The 17,742-nt window shown below is 36.3% G+C and overlaps 2 protein-coding genes across 2 annotated transcripts in view; both read right to left on the reverse strand.

Annotated features, from left to right (window-relative positions):
- Nucleotides 1-17,742, reverse strand: part of LOC125847223 (uncharacterized) — a 923,078-nt gene that overhangs the window by 734,020 nt on the left and 171,316 nt on the right. The gene's annotated exons all lie outside the window — the stretch shown is intronic.
- The window catches only part of LOC125849131 (4-alpha-glucanotransferase DPE2), a 36,164-nt gene that overhangs the window by 13,605 nt on the left and 4,817 nt on the right, over nt 1-17,742 (reverse strand). Inside the window, exons 6-15 of the mRNA XM_049529153.1 lie at nt 17,454-17,650; nt 16,607-16,685; nt 16,442-16,480; nt 15,931-16,050; nt 15,576-15,677; nt 15,392-15,475; nt 15,051-15,293; nt 14,829-14,954; nt 14,635-14,709; nt 8,638-8,709 (exon numbers count right to left, since the gene is read on the reverse strand). Coding sequence (XP_049385110.1) covers nt 8,638-8,709; nt 14,635-14,709; nt 14,829-14,954; nt 15,051-15,293; nt 15,392-15,475; nt 15,576-15,677; nt 15,931-16,050; nt 16,442-16,480; nt 16,607-16,685; nt 17,454-17,650 — 1,137 coding nt within the window. The remainder of the gene's footprint in view (nt 1-8,637; nt 8,710-14,634; nt 14,710-14,828; nt 14,955-15,050; nt 15,294-15,391; nt 15,476-15,575; nt 15,678-15,930; nt 16,051-16,441; nt 16,481-16,606; nt 16,686-17,453; nt 17,651-17,742) is intronic.

Consider the following 17,742-nt stretch of genomic DNA (forward strand, 5'->3'; position numbering starts at 1 on the left):
ATCTTTGGCCAATGATAAAAGAAAACATGGTAATTGAAGTGGGAGATGGGAGAAAAAACAAAGTTTTGGGGTGATGCATGGAACAACCAGATCCCTCTGAAAGATATTTTGCCGGACTTGATCACCATCCGTAACAACCCTGAAGCAACTAAGATGTTAGTGTTGGACTAAACAGGGGTGGGATCTATCTTTTAGGAGACTCTTGAATGATTGGGAAGTGGACTGAGTGACCAACCTACTCCATGAAATAGGGGGCTTCACAGGAACTACTTCAGCTCCGGACTCTATGAGATGGAAGCATAAAGAGGATGGAAATCTATCTGTTAAAAGGGTCTATGAAACAGTTAATACACAACAAAATAGAAGACAACAAGGTTTATGAAAATGTCCCGAAAAACATAGCACCAACAATAGTTAAATGTTTCACATGGTTGGTAATCAGAAAAGCTTCTTTCACACGAGGTTTTGAAGAAAAAGAGGAGAGTTTGTGTCCAGATGTCAACTTTGTGGGATAACAGATGAGACAAATAGTCATCTTTTCTTGCATTGTAAATTCACTGCTCAGTTATGGAATTTATTTCTTACTCTCATAGACACAAAATGGACCATGCCTAAGCACGCTGCAGATCTGCTGGATTAGAATAGGTGGAACCAATAGCCAACAGAGATGGTGGAAAATCGTTCCACATTGCATCTGGTGGACTGTGTGGAGAGAGAGAAATAACAGAGGTTTTGAAGATGAGTCCAATTTCATTCATAAAGTTAAATGGAATGTATTGTATCTTTCTCTTTTTGGTGTAAAGAAACAGATATCGAGGAATTAGAGCGTGTACATCTGTTAGGCTCACTGTAAATAGTTTCTCTCCCTTAGTCTCTTCTTTTGTTGCTCTTTTGAAGGTCTCCAGCATATCCTTAATGCTGAGGTATACATGATTACCAATTCCACAAAAAAAAAAGAAGGTAATTTATCTTATACTAATTAGTGTCTCCAATTTTTTTGAAATAGGTTCCAAATCACTTTTTTTTTTAAATCTGAATTCCTGAACTAGGTCTATTAGTAATGTGATTAGTTTTAATCCACTAATTTTAGTTACTAAGTTCAATTAGGGTTCGTAGTCTATCTTATGAAATTCATTAACTTCCATTCATAAATTTATTCTATCTTTATTTTCTTGTCTTTAATTTCAATAATTACGCATTCACATATTTTCTAGGTAAACACTATAGAGTGGTGGTTAGACCGATATTGTCGTACGGGACTGAGTGTTGGCCAATCAAGAACTCTCATGTCTAGAAGATGCAAGTTGCAGAGATGAGGATGTGTGGTAATAGTAAGAGTGATAAGATTAGAAATGAGGATATCCCGAATAAGGTGAGAGTGGCCTCCGTGTTGGATAAGTGAGGGAAGCGAGATTGAGATGGTTTGAACATGTGAAGAGGAGATGCATAGACGCACCAATGAGGGGGTGCGAGAGGTTGGTTATAGAGGGTACAAGGAGAGACAGAGGTAGGCCGAAGAAGTGTCGGGGAGAGAGGAGACAAGATATGACGCAATTTCAGGTTATCGAGGATATCACCCTAGATAGGAGGGTGTGAAGGGCACGTATCAAGATAGAAGGTTAGTAGGTAGTGTAGTGTTGTCTTGCTTAGGGTGACTGGTGTTTGCAATGGTACTAGTTGTATTATTGTAGTTCTTTGTTTTTTATTTTTATCATTGTTTATTATTGTTTTTAATAATCTATCCTACTATGTTATTTATGGTGTTTTGATTATCACATGATTTTATTGTTGTTTTGGCTCTTCTCTAGTAGACTTTTGCATTGTTTCCTTGTTATTTGTTATATTCTCTTCATTTCCCCTTCTTTATACCGGGATTTGTTGCACTTAAGCCGAAAGTCTTTTGGAAATAGTCTTTCTACCTCCACGAGGTAGTGGTAGGTCTGCATACACTACCCTCCCAAGACCTCACTTGTGGGATTTCACTGGGTATATTATTGTTCTTTTATTTTTGAAACTAACTCAATTCTTATCATCTAGCTCCATCACTTTTGACTCATCATCATCTCATCTATTTTTCTCGTTCAAACGATTCACACCCGACACAAGATTATTATTCGAATGCGGACTTTCTACGGAGAATTCTCCCACTTCCCCTACTAAAGGGATTAAATCTACTCATAACCCTAATCATATCTATATTTGTCTTAATTATCATCATTTATCACTGGCTCATTATGCGTTTCTATCATCACTATCATTTGTTTCTATTCCAAAAATTATAAGTGAAGCTCTCTCATCTAGATTAGTGAAAAGCTATGATTAAGGATACCTACCTTACACTTCAGTGGTACTTGGAATCTTCTTCTTTTGTTGTTGGCCCTGATGGACAAATTGATCACCTAAAGAAACGACTAGCTACCAACGACTATACACAAATTTTTGGTCTTAAGTATGGTGATACCTTCTCCTCCGTGGCTAAGATTGCTTCCTCCCATCTCTTTTATTCTAAGTTTGCAATTAGGTTGTTGTTGGCCCTGATGGATAAAATGATCGCCTAAAGAAACGACTAGCTACCAACGACTATACACAAATATTTGGTCTTAAGTATGGTGATACCTTCTCCTCCGTGGCTAAGATTGCTTCCGCTCATCTCTTTTATTCTATGGTTGTTGTTCATTAGTGACTTATCTACCAATTGGATACTAAAAATGTTTTTCATTGGAATGTCAAAGTGGAGGTATATAAGGAGCAACCACCAAGTTTTGTTACTAGGGGGAGACTAGTATCATGCAGGTGCTGACTACAACAATCACTCTATGGACTAGCTAGAACAGTCTCATCGAGTATGGTTTGACAAATTTAGCATGGTTATTCAACAATTTGGCATGGCTCGGAATGAAGCTGATCATTTTGTGGTTCACTCCTCCAAGTTTGTGCATGTATTTACGATGAGGACATAGTCATCACATGTAATGATGAGTAGGCAAATACCAAGTTGAACCATACTCTCTTCAACACTTTCAAACCAAGAATCCTGATCGATTGAGGCTAAAGTTGCACAGACTCGGGTATGGGAATCCAATACAAGTGTGGATCTAGAGGCATGGATCCTTCATGATATTAAGATTCGGGGATACAGATCCAAGTATGGATAGGGTGCATGGATTCAGCTAGAAATAATTTAAATATCTAAAAATAGAGGTATAAAGTCTAAATTACGAGATAATATGTGGAGAACTTGAGGAAAATATATACAAGGTGAAAATTCTAGAAGGAGATAAATAGAAAAGGAATGTCATGGAAATTTCTACATACAAGGTATTTCATTTTCTTCAATTTTGCCTTAGCTTTTGTTTTTATTATAGAAGTCATTGAATCTTTCCGGAATTTCTCCGTCAATTTTGGTCAAAGTACCCAAAATCGGTTGACCAGATTGGGTATAGATCTCACCCCCATACCCACACCCAAACCCATGCCATGTTGACATAGGTACGATAACAAAAGTGAAGAGTCTGAGCAACTTAGGATTGAGGTACCAATTAGGCATTGAGGTTTCTCAGTCCAAATCAGGAACTACATTTCAATGAGGAAGTATGCACTTAACATTCTTGAGGAGACAGAGATGTTCAATTGTATGCCTGTTGATATTTTGATGGGTCTAAATGTTATGATTTTACCAAGTCAGAGGGGGAGCTTCTTAATGAAGATATAGGAGGTTGGTAGGAAAAGTATATTATCTCACTATGACTTGACCTGACATTGCCTTCACGATAACACTCACTTTTATTTTAAAAAGTTGTCACATCACACTCCACATGGACAAAACATTTCACCTTGACAAAAATTAAATAAATTATTAGTATTAGTTAAAGTTAAAGATTAAAGAATTACTATCCCCCCCCCCCTCCTTCAAATAATAATTTAGATGTTATTTTAATAAAAAAAAATCTACCCCACCTCACCTAACCCTCAGCTTCCAAATTTTTTTCTCATTTTGTGTTAGATATATAAATATGTTTTCAGGAAAGTATTTTTTTACTTGGCACAAGACTTTTTAAAATTTTATTTCTGTTATATTCGGTGCACAAGTAGAAAAAAACACTTTCCTAAAAATAGATGTACATATCTAACACAATACAAGAAAAATTTAAAATAAATAAATAAATTAGGAGCAGAGGGTTAGATGGGGTGGGGTAGAATTTTATTTTTATTTTTTAAAAAAAAAGAAAATTAATATCAAATTTTTTTAGGAAGGAGTTGTAAGGGGGGGGGGGGGGGGGGNGGGGGTGAAGTATGAATTTTATGAGGAAAATATTCTAACTTTTATTTTTTTTTTTTAAATTCCTATTTGGGGATAGTAATACTTTACTCTTTAACTTTTAACTTAAATTAATAGTTTATTTAATTTCTGTCAAGATGGAATATTTATCCATGTGGCAAGGTTTTTTCAAATAAAAGAGAGTGTATTACACACACCAGTAAGGTGTGTTTCTCAAAATAATAAGTAATAATTTGGCTATGAAACTCATACTCCCAATAGTTTAGGTATGAAAGTAAAAAAAGGGATAGCTTAGGCGTGTTTTTGACACTTCATCTCTTAAATAATGGGAACTTGTGTGTGATAATAAAGGTGCACTTCACATTGCATCAAATCCAATGTTTCACGAGATGACAAAACATAGAGATTGAATATAATAGGTAAATATAGTAGGTCGCCTGATTTACTCGTATTGTAATTACGTAGTATTTTTCTTCCTTTTCAGAACATGCAAATATAGTTATTTAAACTCCAATGACTTGAGGGAATAATCAAGTTGAGTTCTCTCTTATTTCTCTTCCTTCCTCTTCACATATCATTAAAGCCATATACCCCTATAAAATAACATGAAAATTTCTGCATTACAGAATTAAGCTTGAAGGTACCACTTTGTGTACCATGTTCATTATTTCTCCTTCCCACATCCCTTTATCCCAATGTACAATATTTCCTCTTCTTGTGCCACTTGCCTCCAAACACATAATCAACCCACCTTGCTGCCCCAAATTTCTTCTGCTAGATTATCAACATTTCCAACCAATTTAGTCTCCTCGAGACAATAAATACTGTCTACCATTTGTTAATCAAAACTAACAATTCTTCTTTTTTCTATTGTTAAGACCCCCTACTTTCCAAGTAATTTTTCACTTCATTTAGAACTGAATGCAACTCTTTTTCCCCTACTTCGTGCACTCACTTCCTTCAACTTGACATCAAATCTCAAAATTTTCAACTTCCTTGGAACTTTTCTGTTTAGTAGTGGAACACACAAGAATGGTATCGTCATCCTTAAGTAGTCTTCTATTATCAATTTTCATGAATAGAGAAAGAGCTTCCCTCTCACATCCTTAAAAGTCAAGCCAAAACTCTTTACTGAACTTCACATTCCTATGAAGCATAAAGACACCCCCAATTCTCTCTCAAAACTAGTCTTCACTGGAATCATTTCTTCTACAATCAAAGAATCTGCACTCATTGAGTAGTACTAACTGATTTCCTTCCTCTGATTCAAGTTCTGTGCCATCCACCCCTTCTTCCTGAATTAGAGATATATCACCTTCTTCAACACCTTGCCTGGATTGATATTCTTGCAACTGATGACAATTTCATTCTGATTCTGCATTTCACCTTTCAGACATTCACACCATACCTGCAACCTGAAGGTCAAACCCTTGCTTTCTACTTCAACGACCCTTGACATCCTTTCCGCTGGACCTTTAACCTTGATTCTAGCCCATCTCAGGGTGCTTTTTTAGCTCAGTCTTTTTTCATGTCAACCCATCCACCACATTTATCACCAATTCCCTGCATGACCTGACGACCATATATGAAGCGGATGCCCAATAACCCTAATCCATAGCCAATCAAAATTTCTCTTCACCAGAAAACAACCCAAGTGCGAGTACAGCATGACTATCAACTTCTTGCTTCCATTACCATTTACACATCATGATATGTTCTGCTATCTATCAAACTGGGAACTCAAATAGAAACTGAAAACCACTTCATTCGTACACATTGATTCCAGCTGCATTGTTCCACTTGTTTTTTACCCACTACAGCAGAACAAGTAGGAAGGTTATCAACCATTCCTGTGAATCTTCCGACTATGCATCTATTCAATAGCTCATTTCTAGATGCAGAGGACTCAGAGAAACTCTCGTTAGACTTTCTGAAGGTTGTTCCACCATGGGATGCTTCCTTTGCTATCCATCTGTTTCTAGCTATAGCCTGTGCATAACATTTACCTTTTTGTTAGGCAATAACTCTTGTAATGGGCTTTCTTCTATGAATGAATATTCCAATTTTACAACCAAGAACCCCCCCCCCCCNCCCCCCCCACAACCCCACACACACATAGCACATTCAACGAGATTTCAGGAATAATATGACTGGCCTTCTGACAGCTACCACACTCGCAATTCTTCCATAACTGTTATGCTTCTGAGAACATAACTAATTAGAAAAATGGTACCCCAATTTCTATAGTTGTTTCCTTGATTCTTTGAGGTTAGATGCAATAAATTACATTTTCATATAAGAATTTCCTTGCTGATTGTCAACTTACTCAATAAATTGTTCCTCCTTTCAACCCTTTCATACCATATTTCTGACCTTGAGTATTCTTCTGTGACACAAAAGACTGATCACCAGCAACGAAATAAATTATATTCTCCGTACCAAAAAACGTAAACCAAGAGTTTAAACAATCACTGGAGGATGATCATCAAAAATACAGTTTCTCTACTGGAAATGAACGCCAAAACAGGGACACAAGCAATCTGAAAAAATGTCTTACTAACCCCATCCAAATTTATGTGGCACTTTCACCTCCGGAGAGACTATTGGACTAGTCTTTGAAGCTAAATTGGATAAGATCAACTCAATATTCTAAAATTGAAATCAAGATATCCAAACATTATACAAGAGGTACTATAAGTCTAGGTTGCTCGGACTCTTCACTTTCGGTGTCGCACCCATGTTGACACAACGTGGGTGTGGATGCGGGATCCGTACCCAATCTGGTCAACCGTTTTAGGTACTTTGACCAAATTTGAGGAAGAAATTCTGGACAGATTCAATGAATCCTTTAATCAAAACAAGACCTAAGGTGAAATTGAAGAAATGGGATACCTTGTATATATAAATTTCTACTGTCACTCCCTTTCGTTTTATCTCCTTCCCGGATTCTCCTCTTGATCAATATTTTCTCCTCAACTTTTTCATACAATATCTCATAATTTAGGCTTTATAACTCTATTTTTAGACGAATTCTCGCACCCGTATCCATACAGAGATTTGTATCCCCGAATCTTAAAATTTAGATCATAGAGGATCCGACCTCTAGATCCACACCCGAGTCCGAGCAACTTAGCTATAAGTTGCATTTCTTCTCATGTCAATGTGATGAAAAATATATTTAAAAAAGTTGGTCAAAGTTTAAATAGTTTGAATCTCGAAAAGCTAAGTGTTACCTAAATTGTGATAAAGGGAGTAGTAATTTAACAAGAAGTAGAGAAAACCCAATTAATTTAGTAAATCAAAACAATTACAAGAAACTAGAATAGCAGTTAAAAAATAATAAGTCTACTTCTCATGAAAATAACTAATAAAATTAATCCCAAATAAGACTATTTATTCTGGTATAAGAAGAAAATATAAAGTACATAAGTTGACGAGTACAAGGGTGGGAGATAGATGTTCTACATACTAGATTTTACATTCAATCGTGTCAACTATGATATTATTATTTAAGGTTTGCTATTCACATAAGTTTAAAAATTGCAAACCACATATTATTATACCTTTTCGGTGTCTCTTGATCCTAAACCCATCCTCTTATTTTGTATGTTAGCTACTAAACAGGTACTTATCACAATTCACAGGCGACGAATAAGGAATTTTTTGGCAAAAAGGGGTCGGAACAAAAAGAGTAACAGCAAACCTCACCTCTTTTTGCAGGTTTTGCAACTGAAAGGTTGAAATCACATAAACTCGTTATTTCCAGAAATTTGATACAGCAGTTCGAATAAATAACCATAAATTTTTCCATCAATCTTTGAATGGAAATCCACCAAACATCTGATACCATAAGTCAATTATACTATTACAGTGGAAAAGCTGGAATCATCCAGCAAAGATATTGACACCTTAAACTAGCTACTGCACGGAAACAGTGCATAATGACATAAGGGGAACATGAAGAACTCTTTTAGCTTACCAAGCATGGTGAGCACATGTATCTTCTACTCATAGCATATTGATACTACTATCATAATTGCCTGCACTTTATAGAGCTCGGAAGAGTACGCCTCCCTTCTAGAGGAAAAGATTAGGATTTTACGTAGCACTGGTAACACTTTCTTTACCTATGCACCTACCTTCCCTCCTCCCTACACCACCAAAGGACCAAGAGAGAGAGAAGAAACAGAAGAGCAACCACAAAGGATTGACCTGTTCCATTTGACCAACCATTTCAGGATTTCAAATGTTTCTTTTGAACTACTTAGAAGTAGTTTGAAACAGATACCAAACAGAATTAAAATAAAGCACCAGATGAAGAAATTTCAGCAAAACGTCATCTCTAAAAGAACATTCACCTCGTAAAAGCCCTTCTGATATTCATTCAAAAAGGTAGAGGCAATTATAGTCCAAGAAGCTCCGAATTTTTCCTGTAAATTAAGCAGGGAAGGTCAAATTTGAGTATATCAAACAAATTTACAAAGATCAAAAGGGATGCAGGATTCTGTAATGTTAGAATAAGAATAGCAGGGGCGGATCTAGGGATTTGGGTGCGGGTTCTCGGACCTGGTAACTTTTGGGCAAAACCATTATTTATATTAAGAAATCTATTAAATGTAGAGAAAATTACAGCACAATACCTTTGGGCCAACTAGTTTACTGTAGGTAAACATAAAATATACATACCTATACAATAAAATACCTACTAGGATTCCAAAAATTATCAATAGAAAGTCAACCGAGCGGAATCAAAGAATTACAAATGACTTCACAAAAAGGATTTAATTGTGTAAATAAAAAACTGAACATTGGTGTCACGAGAATTGCATACACACAACGTATAGAGACCATATACAACCGAATGTATATGTAGTGTATACTTCATATACACTACATATAAGAAATATGTATTGGGAACTCAGTAACAAAGTTGACTCTAGGCCCAGCGGCAGAAATGAAACTCATTTAAGTTTTGTTGCTCTCCTGGTTCAATTCCCTTCAGACACTTATAATAAAGTTCTTTTTAAATTTGCCATCGTTTGTTACCCTAAAACTTCAAGCCCATTTAAGTTTCCTTGTAGAAATATTGGCACAGCGTGACATGTTATAGCTTAAATTGGCAATAAATAGCCCTCCTATAATATTTTTAGCAAAAAAAAAAGATTTTAAAAAAAAATTATTTGGCATTTATTAGCCCCATTCTCGTTTTTTCTAAGGAAGTGGCATTGCTTTTTTTCCCTGAAAAGTTCTTTTTTCTGATCTTTTCCTTAGACACGTTTTTCTGGATTTGTTCTTTATTTTTTGAAAATGTAAAATGTATTCCTTTATTCTTTATGCTTCTCTTTGCTTATTTTAAACAACTGCTTTTGGAAATAATTGTTTTTCTTATTTTTGACCTCTTATATCTCTCTAGAATTTCTTCATACATGCATATACTCCTTTTTCACCTAAATTTTCTCCTCCACGTCTAAATTCACTCTATGTGTATCTTGCATTGTCATTGTCAAAATATTTTGAAATTTCTTGATTTGTGGATTTGAAAGTTTCATCTCTATTAAGAAAAAAATAGGTCATAGTGATTGATTGTTGGTATTAATTTTCATGGAAATGATTACTTATACATTATTTATCTTCTAAAATAAATGATGTATATACTTATGTGAAGAGTTTATTACGCTAATGTATTCCATTAGTTCTTTATGGATAAATAGTGCTTCATTCAAAGAATATTTATGCATAAATTATAAATTTATATATACATTGTAGTTTGTGTATACATAAGAGTATTGTGTATTCATTCAATTAGTAATTGTATACATTTAAATGTATGGTTTCTGGTGTAATGTATTCATATTCATGTATCCATAAATTTGATTAGCTTGTGTATTCATTCAATTAGTAGGTGTATACAAGGCCTAATTGCATTTTCATGTCATGGATTATACCTTTAGCAGTGTATGTAACTTTTTTATCATGATTTGAAGTGTCAGTGTTGTTGCAATTAATTGGGTATTGATAATCCCATCTTCTTCAGCCATTGGAAGTGATAATGAATGTCAATAACTTTTCAAGTTATACATAATGGATAGTTTTTGAATTTGCCTGATCCTTTCTTCAATTCCATGTATACTCACAATCCCATATTGTTTCGTATCAACATTGGTATTAATCATCATCAATCTTATTATGAAATTCAAGGAATTGATGGAAGTATCGACATTTATATGGGTCGAAATCTTTTGAATGAATCCATTGAAATCAATTTTTGTTGTAATAACCATCCCTTCCATGAAATAAGCCACAAAATTATTTTTACTATCTCATTCGCCACTATGATGAATCAAAACAATCAAAGATGCTATCTATATCTTGATGTTCATTGTTAAACTGCATTGTTGTTTCTATTTAGATTACTGATTTTGGGTTGGCAAAATTTTTGGAAACTGAATTGCCATCTTCTTCAATACAAGAATAAATAATGCGGAAGAAAAACTTTAACCCACATCTCCTTATTTATTGTTGTTTATAGCCAGTTGGTTACGTGAAGGAAAAAAACCTTACTAAAATACCGTTGGGCTAATATGTGCTATTTTATTATTTGTCTATGAATTACTAATAAATATTGGGCCATATGTTGCTAATTATATGTAACAGTTGTCTATCTATGTCATTTTCCTTGATTGATACTGCAAGGGTAATGATGCCCAAACCTTTGAATTTGAAATAAAATTCATACCACTAACCATGGTGAGTTAACAATCACCAATTATTATTCTGAGTTAAGTGGACTATGGCATGAGATCGACAATTATCAAGATCTCTAAGTGAAGTTTACCAATATTGCAATTTTCTTTCAATAATTGGTTGAAAAGATTATGATTTTCTGGCCTGTTTGAACCTAGAGTATGATCAAATCAGGGTTCAAGTTCTTGGCAAATATCATTTTCCTTCTCTTAAGGATGTGTTAGTATAGGAATAGATATATATTTTGCATATAGTATTCTACTTAGAGAAGGATTGTTATGTAGTGCCTATAAATAGGGCTCAGTGTAAAAATATAGATACACAATTCAATAATAATATTTTTTCCTATATTTCTCCTATTTTACACCATCAGTTTTTCAAGGAGAGAGCAATAAGGAGGAAGAGATGATTTTCCCTAGTTCCATATGATAGTGGAAAGTGAATTTTGGAGAAAGAATTCAGGGGAGGCTGGTGGGCATTTGGATAGACCTGACGTGATAACATACTCAATGAGAAAAAAGCAGAAGAAGCCATTACAAAATCTGCTAAAGCTGAATCCTCTCCAGTTTGCCTATTGCTCATAGAAAGGAGTCAGATCTTGTAACAAACATCCTTTAACTAATCTTGTCTCCTATAATTCCCTGTCTCCCTCCTATAAAGCTTTTGCCTTGTCTATTTCTTCCTGCATATTCCACAAAATTGGAGGGAGTTGCAGATCCTAAATGGAAGCAAGTTATGATTGAAGAAATGAAGGCCTTGTTAAAAAAACTAGACTTGGGAACTTGTCACTTCACCACCAGACAAAAAGTTGGTTTGTTGCAAATGGATCCTCACTGTGAAATATAAAGATGATGTCTCAAATGAAAGATTCAAAGCATGATTAGTGACTAAGAGATTCACTCAAACTTATGGAGTTGATTATCATAAAATGTTTGCCTTAGTTGCAAAGACGAACACTATCAGAATTATCTTGTCATCTAAAGCTAATCTTGATTGGGACTTACAATAGTTATTCACTTGGAAGAACAGGTGTTTATGGAGATCCCTTGTAACGCCTCAAAAATATGGGCGTGTACACTGACCAGGAAGTGCGATGTCAGTTATGCAGGCGGCATATGATGAAGGAGGGGTTGAAGTAGCAATATGAGGCATAGAGACTTGGCAAGTGGCAACGACCATATAAGATGTGGCATGACATGCCTTAACGGTGCCAAAGATATTTGACAAGGACTTGGGGTGCACCCAAGGGTCTAGCCCGTCGGCGAAGGCCATGTGCGGCGAGGTATGTCATTGCCGCGCGTTCTCGAGCTAAAGGTGGTAATTGGGGATTCCGGGCTAGGGACTAGTTCATAGCATGTTCTTATATATGCTTACCAAATTTGGAGTCATTTGGATATGAGCTTGACTTAGCCAACGACCAGTGGTATTGTCATAATTATCCAATGTGTCTGAAGGCTATAACCCGTTCTACAAGAATAGGAGTGGGACGAAACTTCATGGAGGTGTGAAGTAAGTCATAGGCTTAACTTTCGGGTATCGAAGAGCTGCAAAGGGGAAGAGAATGTTCTAGACAAAGAAGTCTAGTTCATAGATATATGTGAACGCCGACACTTTGATATGTGAAGTACTTGCCAGAAGTATGTCCCAAAGGAAGTGCAAAGTGCCTACAGGAGCAGAGCACATGATGTGCCAAAAGTGCCATGTTGAAGCATTAGATGCTAGAGGTCGGGTTGTATGCCGATTGGGACAAAATTGTGTTTGTGAAAGGACTATAGAGGTATGGTTGGCATGGATGCCACATCGAGGGATGCCTACCTTTTTGGCCAATCAGGTCGAGGTATGTTTGTGTTGTTGAAGCGAAAGTCCGAAAGGAAATGGATGTCTTCTGGTGAAAGTAAGGCACGGTGGGACTGTGAGTTATCTATGGGGGTTCTCAAATTCTGGATCGGGCTAGAGATGTCAAGGGCATGCTTACAGTGCCTCCAATGCTTTAGTTTTGTTTGCGGTACTAGACAGTTTGCACCATGATTTGTCTAGTTACTAGGCCGTACTCAAAATGCAAAGTACATGCTTATGAGGCCTCCAAATTTTGTAGTCTTGTTTGCGGCGCTAGTACTATTGCAAGTGCATTGCAAGGAAGAAATAGGTTCCAAACAGTTGTAGGTCGTGAGGGTCATGGTGTGGTTGACGTGAGTGTCACGACGAAGTTAGTCACTAGAGAGTGCAGGTGTGGAGGCACCGTCCAAGTGAACACCGGGAGGTGAAATGCAGATGCAGCTTAGACAATACTTGGGGGAGGAAGTGCGAGGGGCATGAATCCAACTTAAGATGAGCTCAAAAGAGTTCCATCACACATGGATTTGGGAACCACGATGTAAATCCCCAAGGGTACAGACTTCGGGTGTTCGTTGGTGTCATATGTCATCGAGATGATGACTGTCTTACCTATATGAGGGTGTAACACCCCAGAAATATGGGTGTGTACACTGGCTAGGAAGTGCGGGCCAAGAAGGTCGCACCTATGTTAGCCATGCATGCAACATGTGTTGAAGAAGGGGCTGAAGTATGAATATGAGGTATAGAGACATGGCACGATGCAACAACCATATGAGATGTTGCATGACATGCCTTAAGAGTGCCAAATATGTTTCACAAGGACTTGGGGTGCACAAGGGACTAGCTCGTCAGCGAAAGCCACGTGCGGCGAGGTATGTCACTGCCGCATGTTCTCGAGCTAAAGGTGGAATCTAGGGATTCCAGGATAGGGACTTGTTCATAGCATGTTTTTATATATGCTTAGTTGCTTACCAAATTTGGGGTCATTTGTAGGTCGTTTGGATATGTGATTGACTTAGCCAAGGACTAGTGCCATTTTCGTAATCATCCAATGTGTCTGAAGGCTATAACCTTTTCTACGAGTGTGGGAATGGGATGAAACTTAATAGAGGTTTGAAGGAAGTCAAGAGGAGTAAGAACAACCAAATGAAACCTCATTGGAGTTCGGTACAACAATCTATGGCCCAGGATGTTTGTGAGCCTCTTTGTCTACAAAAGTTACTAGAAGAATTGAGATTTTTCTAAAATAGGAAACATCCCTTATATTGCGACTACAAAGATGCAATCAGTATAGCTAAATTATGTTCAGTATGACCCAACAAAACATATTGAAATCATGTTCAGTATGACCCAACAAAACATATTGAAATCAATCAGCAATTCATCAAAGAGAGAGGCACTCAAGTGGCACCTTGAGTTTACTTTATGTACCGTCAAAAAAACAATTGACGGGTGTGCATACAAAAGGCATCAGCAACAGAACTTTTTCATATTTTCTTTACAAGTTAGATATGTGCAACATCTTTCCTCCAACTTGAAGGGAGGAGCATTGGTGTTTAACTGCTAATTAATTAGTATGATTTTAGGAGACTTTATTTTTCCTTATCCTAGCGTAATTATCGGACTAGAATATTTCCTTTTATTGTAATAATTGATTGTCTTTCCTTAATCGGTTACGATTCACTTGTATAAATAGCTCTTCTCATGGGATGTAAAGACATACTAAAATACAAAGAAGTCTTTCTTCGTTCTCAAATTCTACAGAGATTCAATACCTGTAAAAGATCTTGTCCAATATAAGGATGGGTAAGACGGTTGAAGTCCCATAATCCTTCTGACTCGAGTTCTTCCTGCAAAGTAACCAGTTAGTGGATTTAATAGACTCTCTTTACCTAAATGATATAAGAACAATCTAAACCTTACAAGAATTGTAGAAAGCAGTAACTCTCACAAGTAAAGTATTAGATACCTGACTAATAGGAATAGAAGGTCGAAATTTTCCACAAAGGCCAGTCATTGCATGTTCTGGGAGCTCCCATATTCTGAAGAATCCCAATATGTGATCAATCCTATAAGCTGTAAAGTACTTCCCCATCTGTAAAATGACAACATTGATAAAGTTTGAAATGAACACGTAAAAATTAAAGTACCAGAGTAGGAAAGGAAAAGGCCGGAACTAAGTTTTAGGTACCTGTGTTAGACGAGCACGCCACCACCCATAGTTATCTTTTGACATTTCTTCCCAATTATAAGTGGGGAATCCCCAATTCTGGCCATTTTTATCAAAATAGTCAGGGGGTGCCCCAGTTGAGGTGTTCATGCGAAACAAATTTGGGTAGACCCAGGTATCGACACTATTCCTATCAACACCAATGGGCAGGTCACCTTTCAGCACTACACCTTTCTTTCGCGCATATTCCGCAGCTTCTGATAACTGATATGGAAAGCTTTAGTGTATAATAGCAGTTTTTTGTATACAACAAAGATAAAAAATTCACAGAGGAATACAGAATACATAGAGATTGTGTTTACTTGTAGATGTAAATGGAACTGGATGTAGTAATAAAAACTAACAACTTCATAGTGCAAGCTTTCTTTAGAGATTAGTTTCTCAAGCTGCAGTAACAGGAAATACATTGTAAGTACGAAACCAATAGGGGGATTATGAGGCTACCTGAACTTAATTGTTTCTATGCTTGAACTTAAGCGGTATTACCTTTTCTTTTGAAAATTCAGAAAACCGGCCCCATTGACTGCGCTCGGATGTTTCGAAGAAGTTCCGCAGAAAACAGAAAGCAGCATAGGGTTTCAACCATTCCTGCACTTAACAATAAAGGACCAATGCAAAAGCATAATTAAGATCGGCATATTCCAGTCAATTTGCAGGGAAGGAAACATATTAACTATATTATGCTTACAAACTAAAATTTACATTGAAAGGATCTCAAGGTTCTTTTTTTTCTTTTCATTTCCTTTACTCCAGCCAGCCATTAGAGTAAACATAGCCAAAAAAAATGTGGCTAACTTAAAGTTTTGAATCCCAAATGTAATGAAATTAAATCCTGAAGAACCTGATTTTCAGAAAAGAACTCCTGGAATGATTTTGAGTTTAGTATGGTCTCCTTCTCACGAGCGAAAATTTTCTTGGCAATAGAAAGTTTTGTAGCCATGCAAGCTTCATAATCTACATCCTGCAATAATCATAGGCCAGACAAAAAGATAAGGAAATTATCAGATTTATGAATATATATGTCCTTCATGATGGAACTGTTTGACCTAAGAGAATGTTCTACAAATTTACACATAAGAGACTGTAGAGAAACGAATGGCATGCTGTGGTCATGGTGGTCAATTGGTAGTGGTAATGTCACACAGTCACATCAATACTGGTATGGCAGCAGTCAAGGTCTAGGAGGTTTAAGAGCAATTTTGCTGTATGAGAAACTTCATAGCTAGGTGATCTGACAGGAAATTGGTTGCAACAAGGAGCTTGTATAGAAGCAGCAATTAAGATGAACATGAATGCCTTTGTTCCCAACAAACTCTGAAAGCAGATTCAAAATCGAAGAATTTTGTGAATACCTTTTTATCCAACTGAACTCTTGCCTCCCTGATCTCTTGCTGTGAATGAGTAGAGAAATAGTCACACAAGTTCAAGATATAAATGGAATTTTCACTGTTCAGCTGATCCAACAAAAAAAGGTGTTTTATACACAGATGCAACATAATAAAGACTAAAATGAACACCTTGATATTCTCTGGAATGTTCTCTGAAATGGCCTCTACCCGTAGGTATAATGGGTGCAATGCAAATACTGAGAGGGAGCTGTATTGCATCAAGCATGAAAATGGAACAACTAATATCAAATTAGTAATTCTATATAACAGAGCTTAAAATAACAGAAAATTCATTAGCTCACCTAATTAGACAAAGTTTAAGGATATAGCAAACACGAAATTTGATAGATATTAATGCTTCACTACTAAATTGGCCAATTATATGAACTGGGGTACAGCATATATTTCATGCACTCTGTTTTCAATAAACAGAAGCAATCATTCTATTAAGATTGTCTTATTGTTTATGCAGTTACAAACCCTATCAGAAAGCTTCCAGAAAGAACTCAAGAAATGCATATACTCCTTTTGAATCAAATTTTCCTTTTCTGTTCAACCTAATAAAGGAGCATTCCTTCATCCATATAGGAGACCTAAATCTTAATCGCCAAATGTAGGATCAAATACGAATCTATGTAGCATTATTCCTTTTTTCCTCAGCTTAGGCTTTAGATAGAGGTAACTTAGTATGTTGCTAAAGGGAGCAGGAGTATCGGTATACAGACCACTCAATTTGTGTATTCCAGGTTTGCTATTGCTGACCATACACTAAGATTTAGAACTTGAACTGTATTTCTGTAGCTGAAAGTTGGCATTTTTACTGATTATAAAGCAGGTTCAAAAGCACTAAAGCTGGATAAACAATACTTTGTCATCAATCCACTATTTATGTTGTTGATAAATTATCAAGATGGAATCAATCTGATCTATATGATGATTCGGAGCTCAAATCAAAATCCTTAACAACGAAAATTACCTATAAGGGTATGAATCCCACCACATACAGTTGACTGATGTATCATTGATGGGCAAAAGCTGAACCAAATGAAAGCCAGATTCAACGGCCCAATCTACAAGTAACTTCAGGTCAAGAAACTCCCCAACTCCAAGATCAGCCTCTGATCGTACAGAAAACATGGGTATTGAGACACCCGCTCCCCTCCACGGCATTTCCTGATAATAACACAGATTGGCTTTCTTTTCAGCTTATACTCCCGTATCAATTTAACAAACATAAAAAGCCACTGTTTATATCTTATAGCTGA

The sequence above is a fragment of the Solanum stenotomum genome, chromosome 12 (genome assembly GCF_019186545.1).
Source record: "Solanum stenotomum isolate F172 chromosome 12, ASM1918654v1, whole genome shotgun sequence".
NCBI classification, from domain to species: Eukaryota; Viridiplantae; Streptophyta; class Magnoliopsida; order Solanales; family Solanaceae; genus Solanum; species Solanum stenotomum.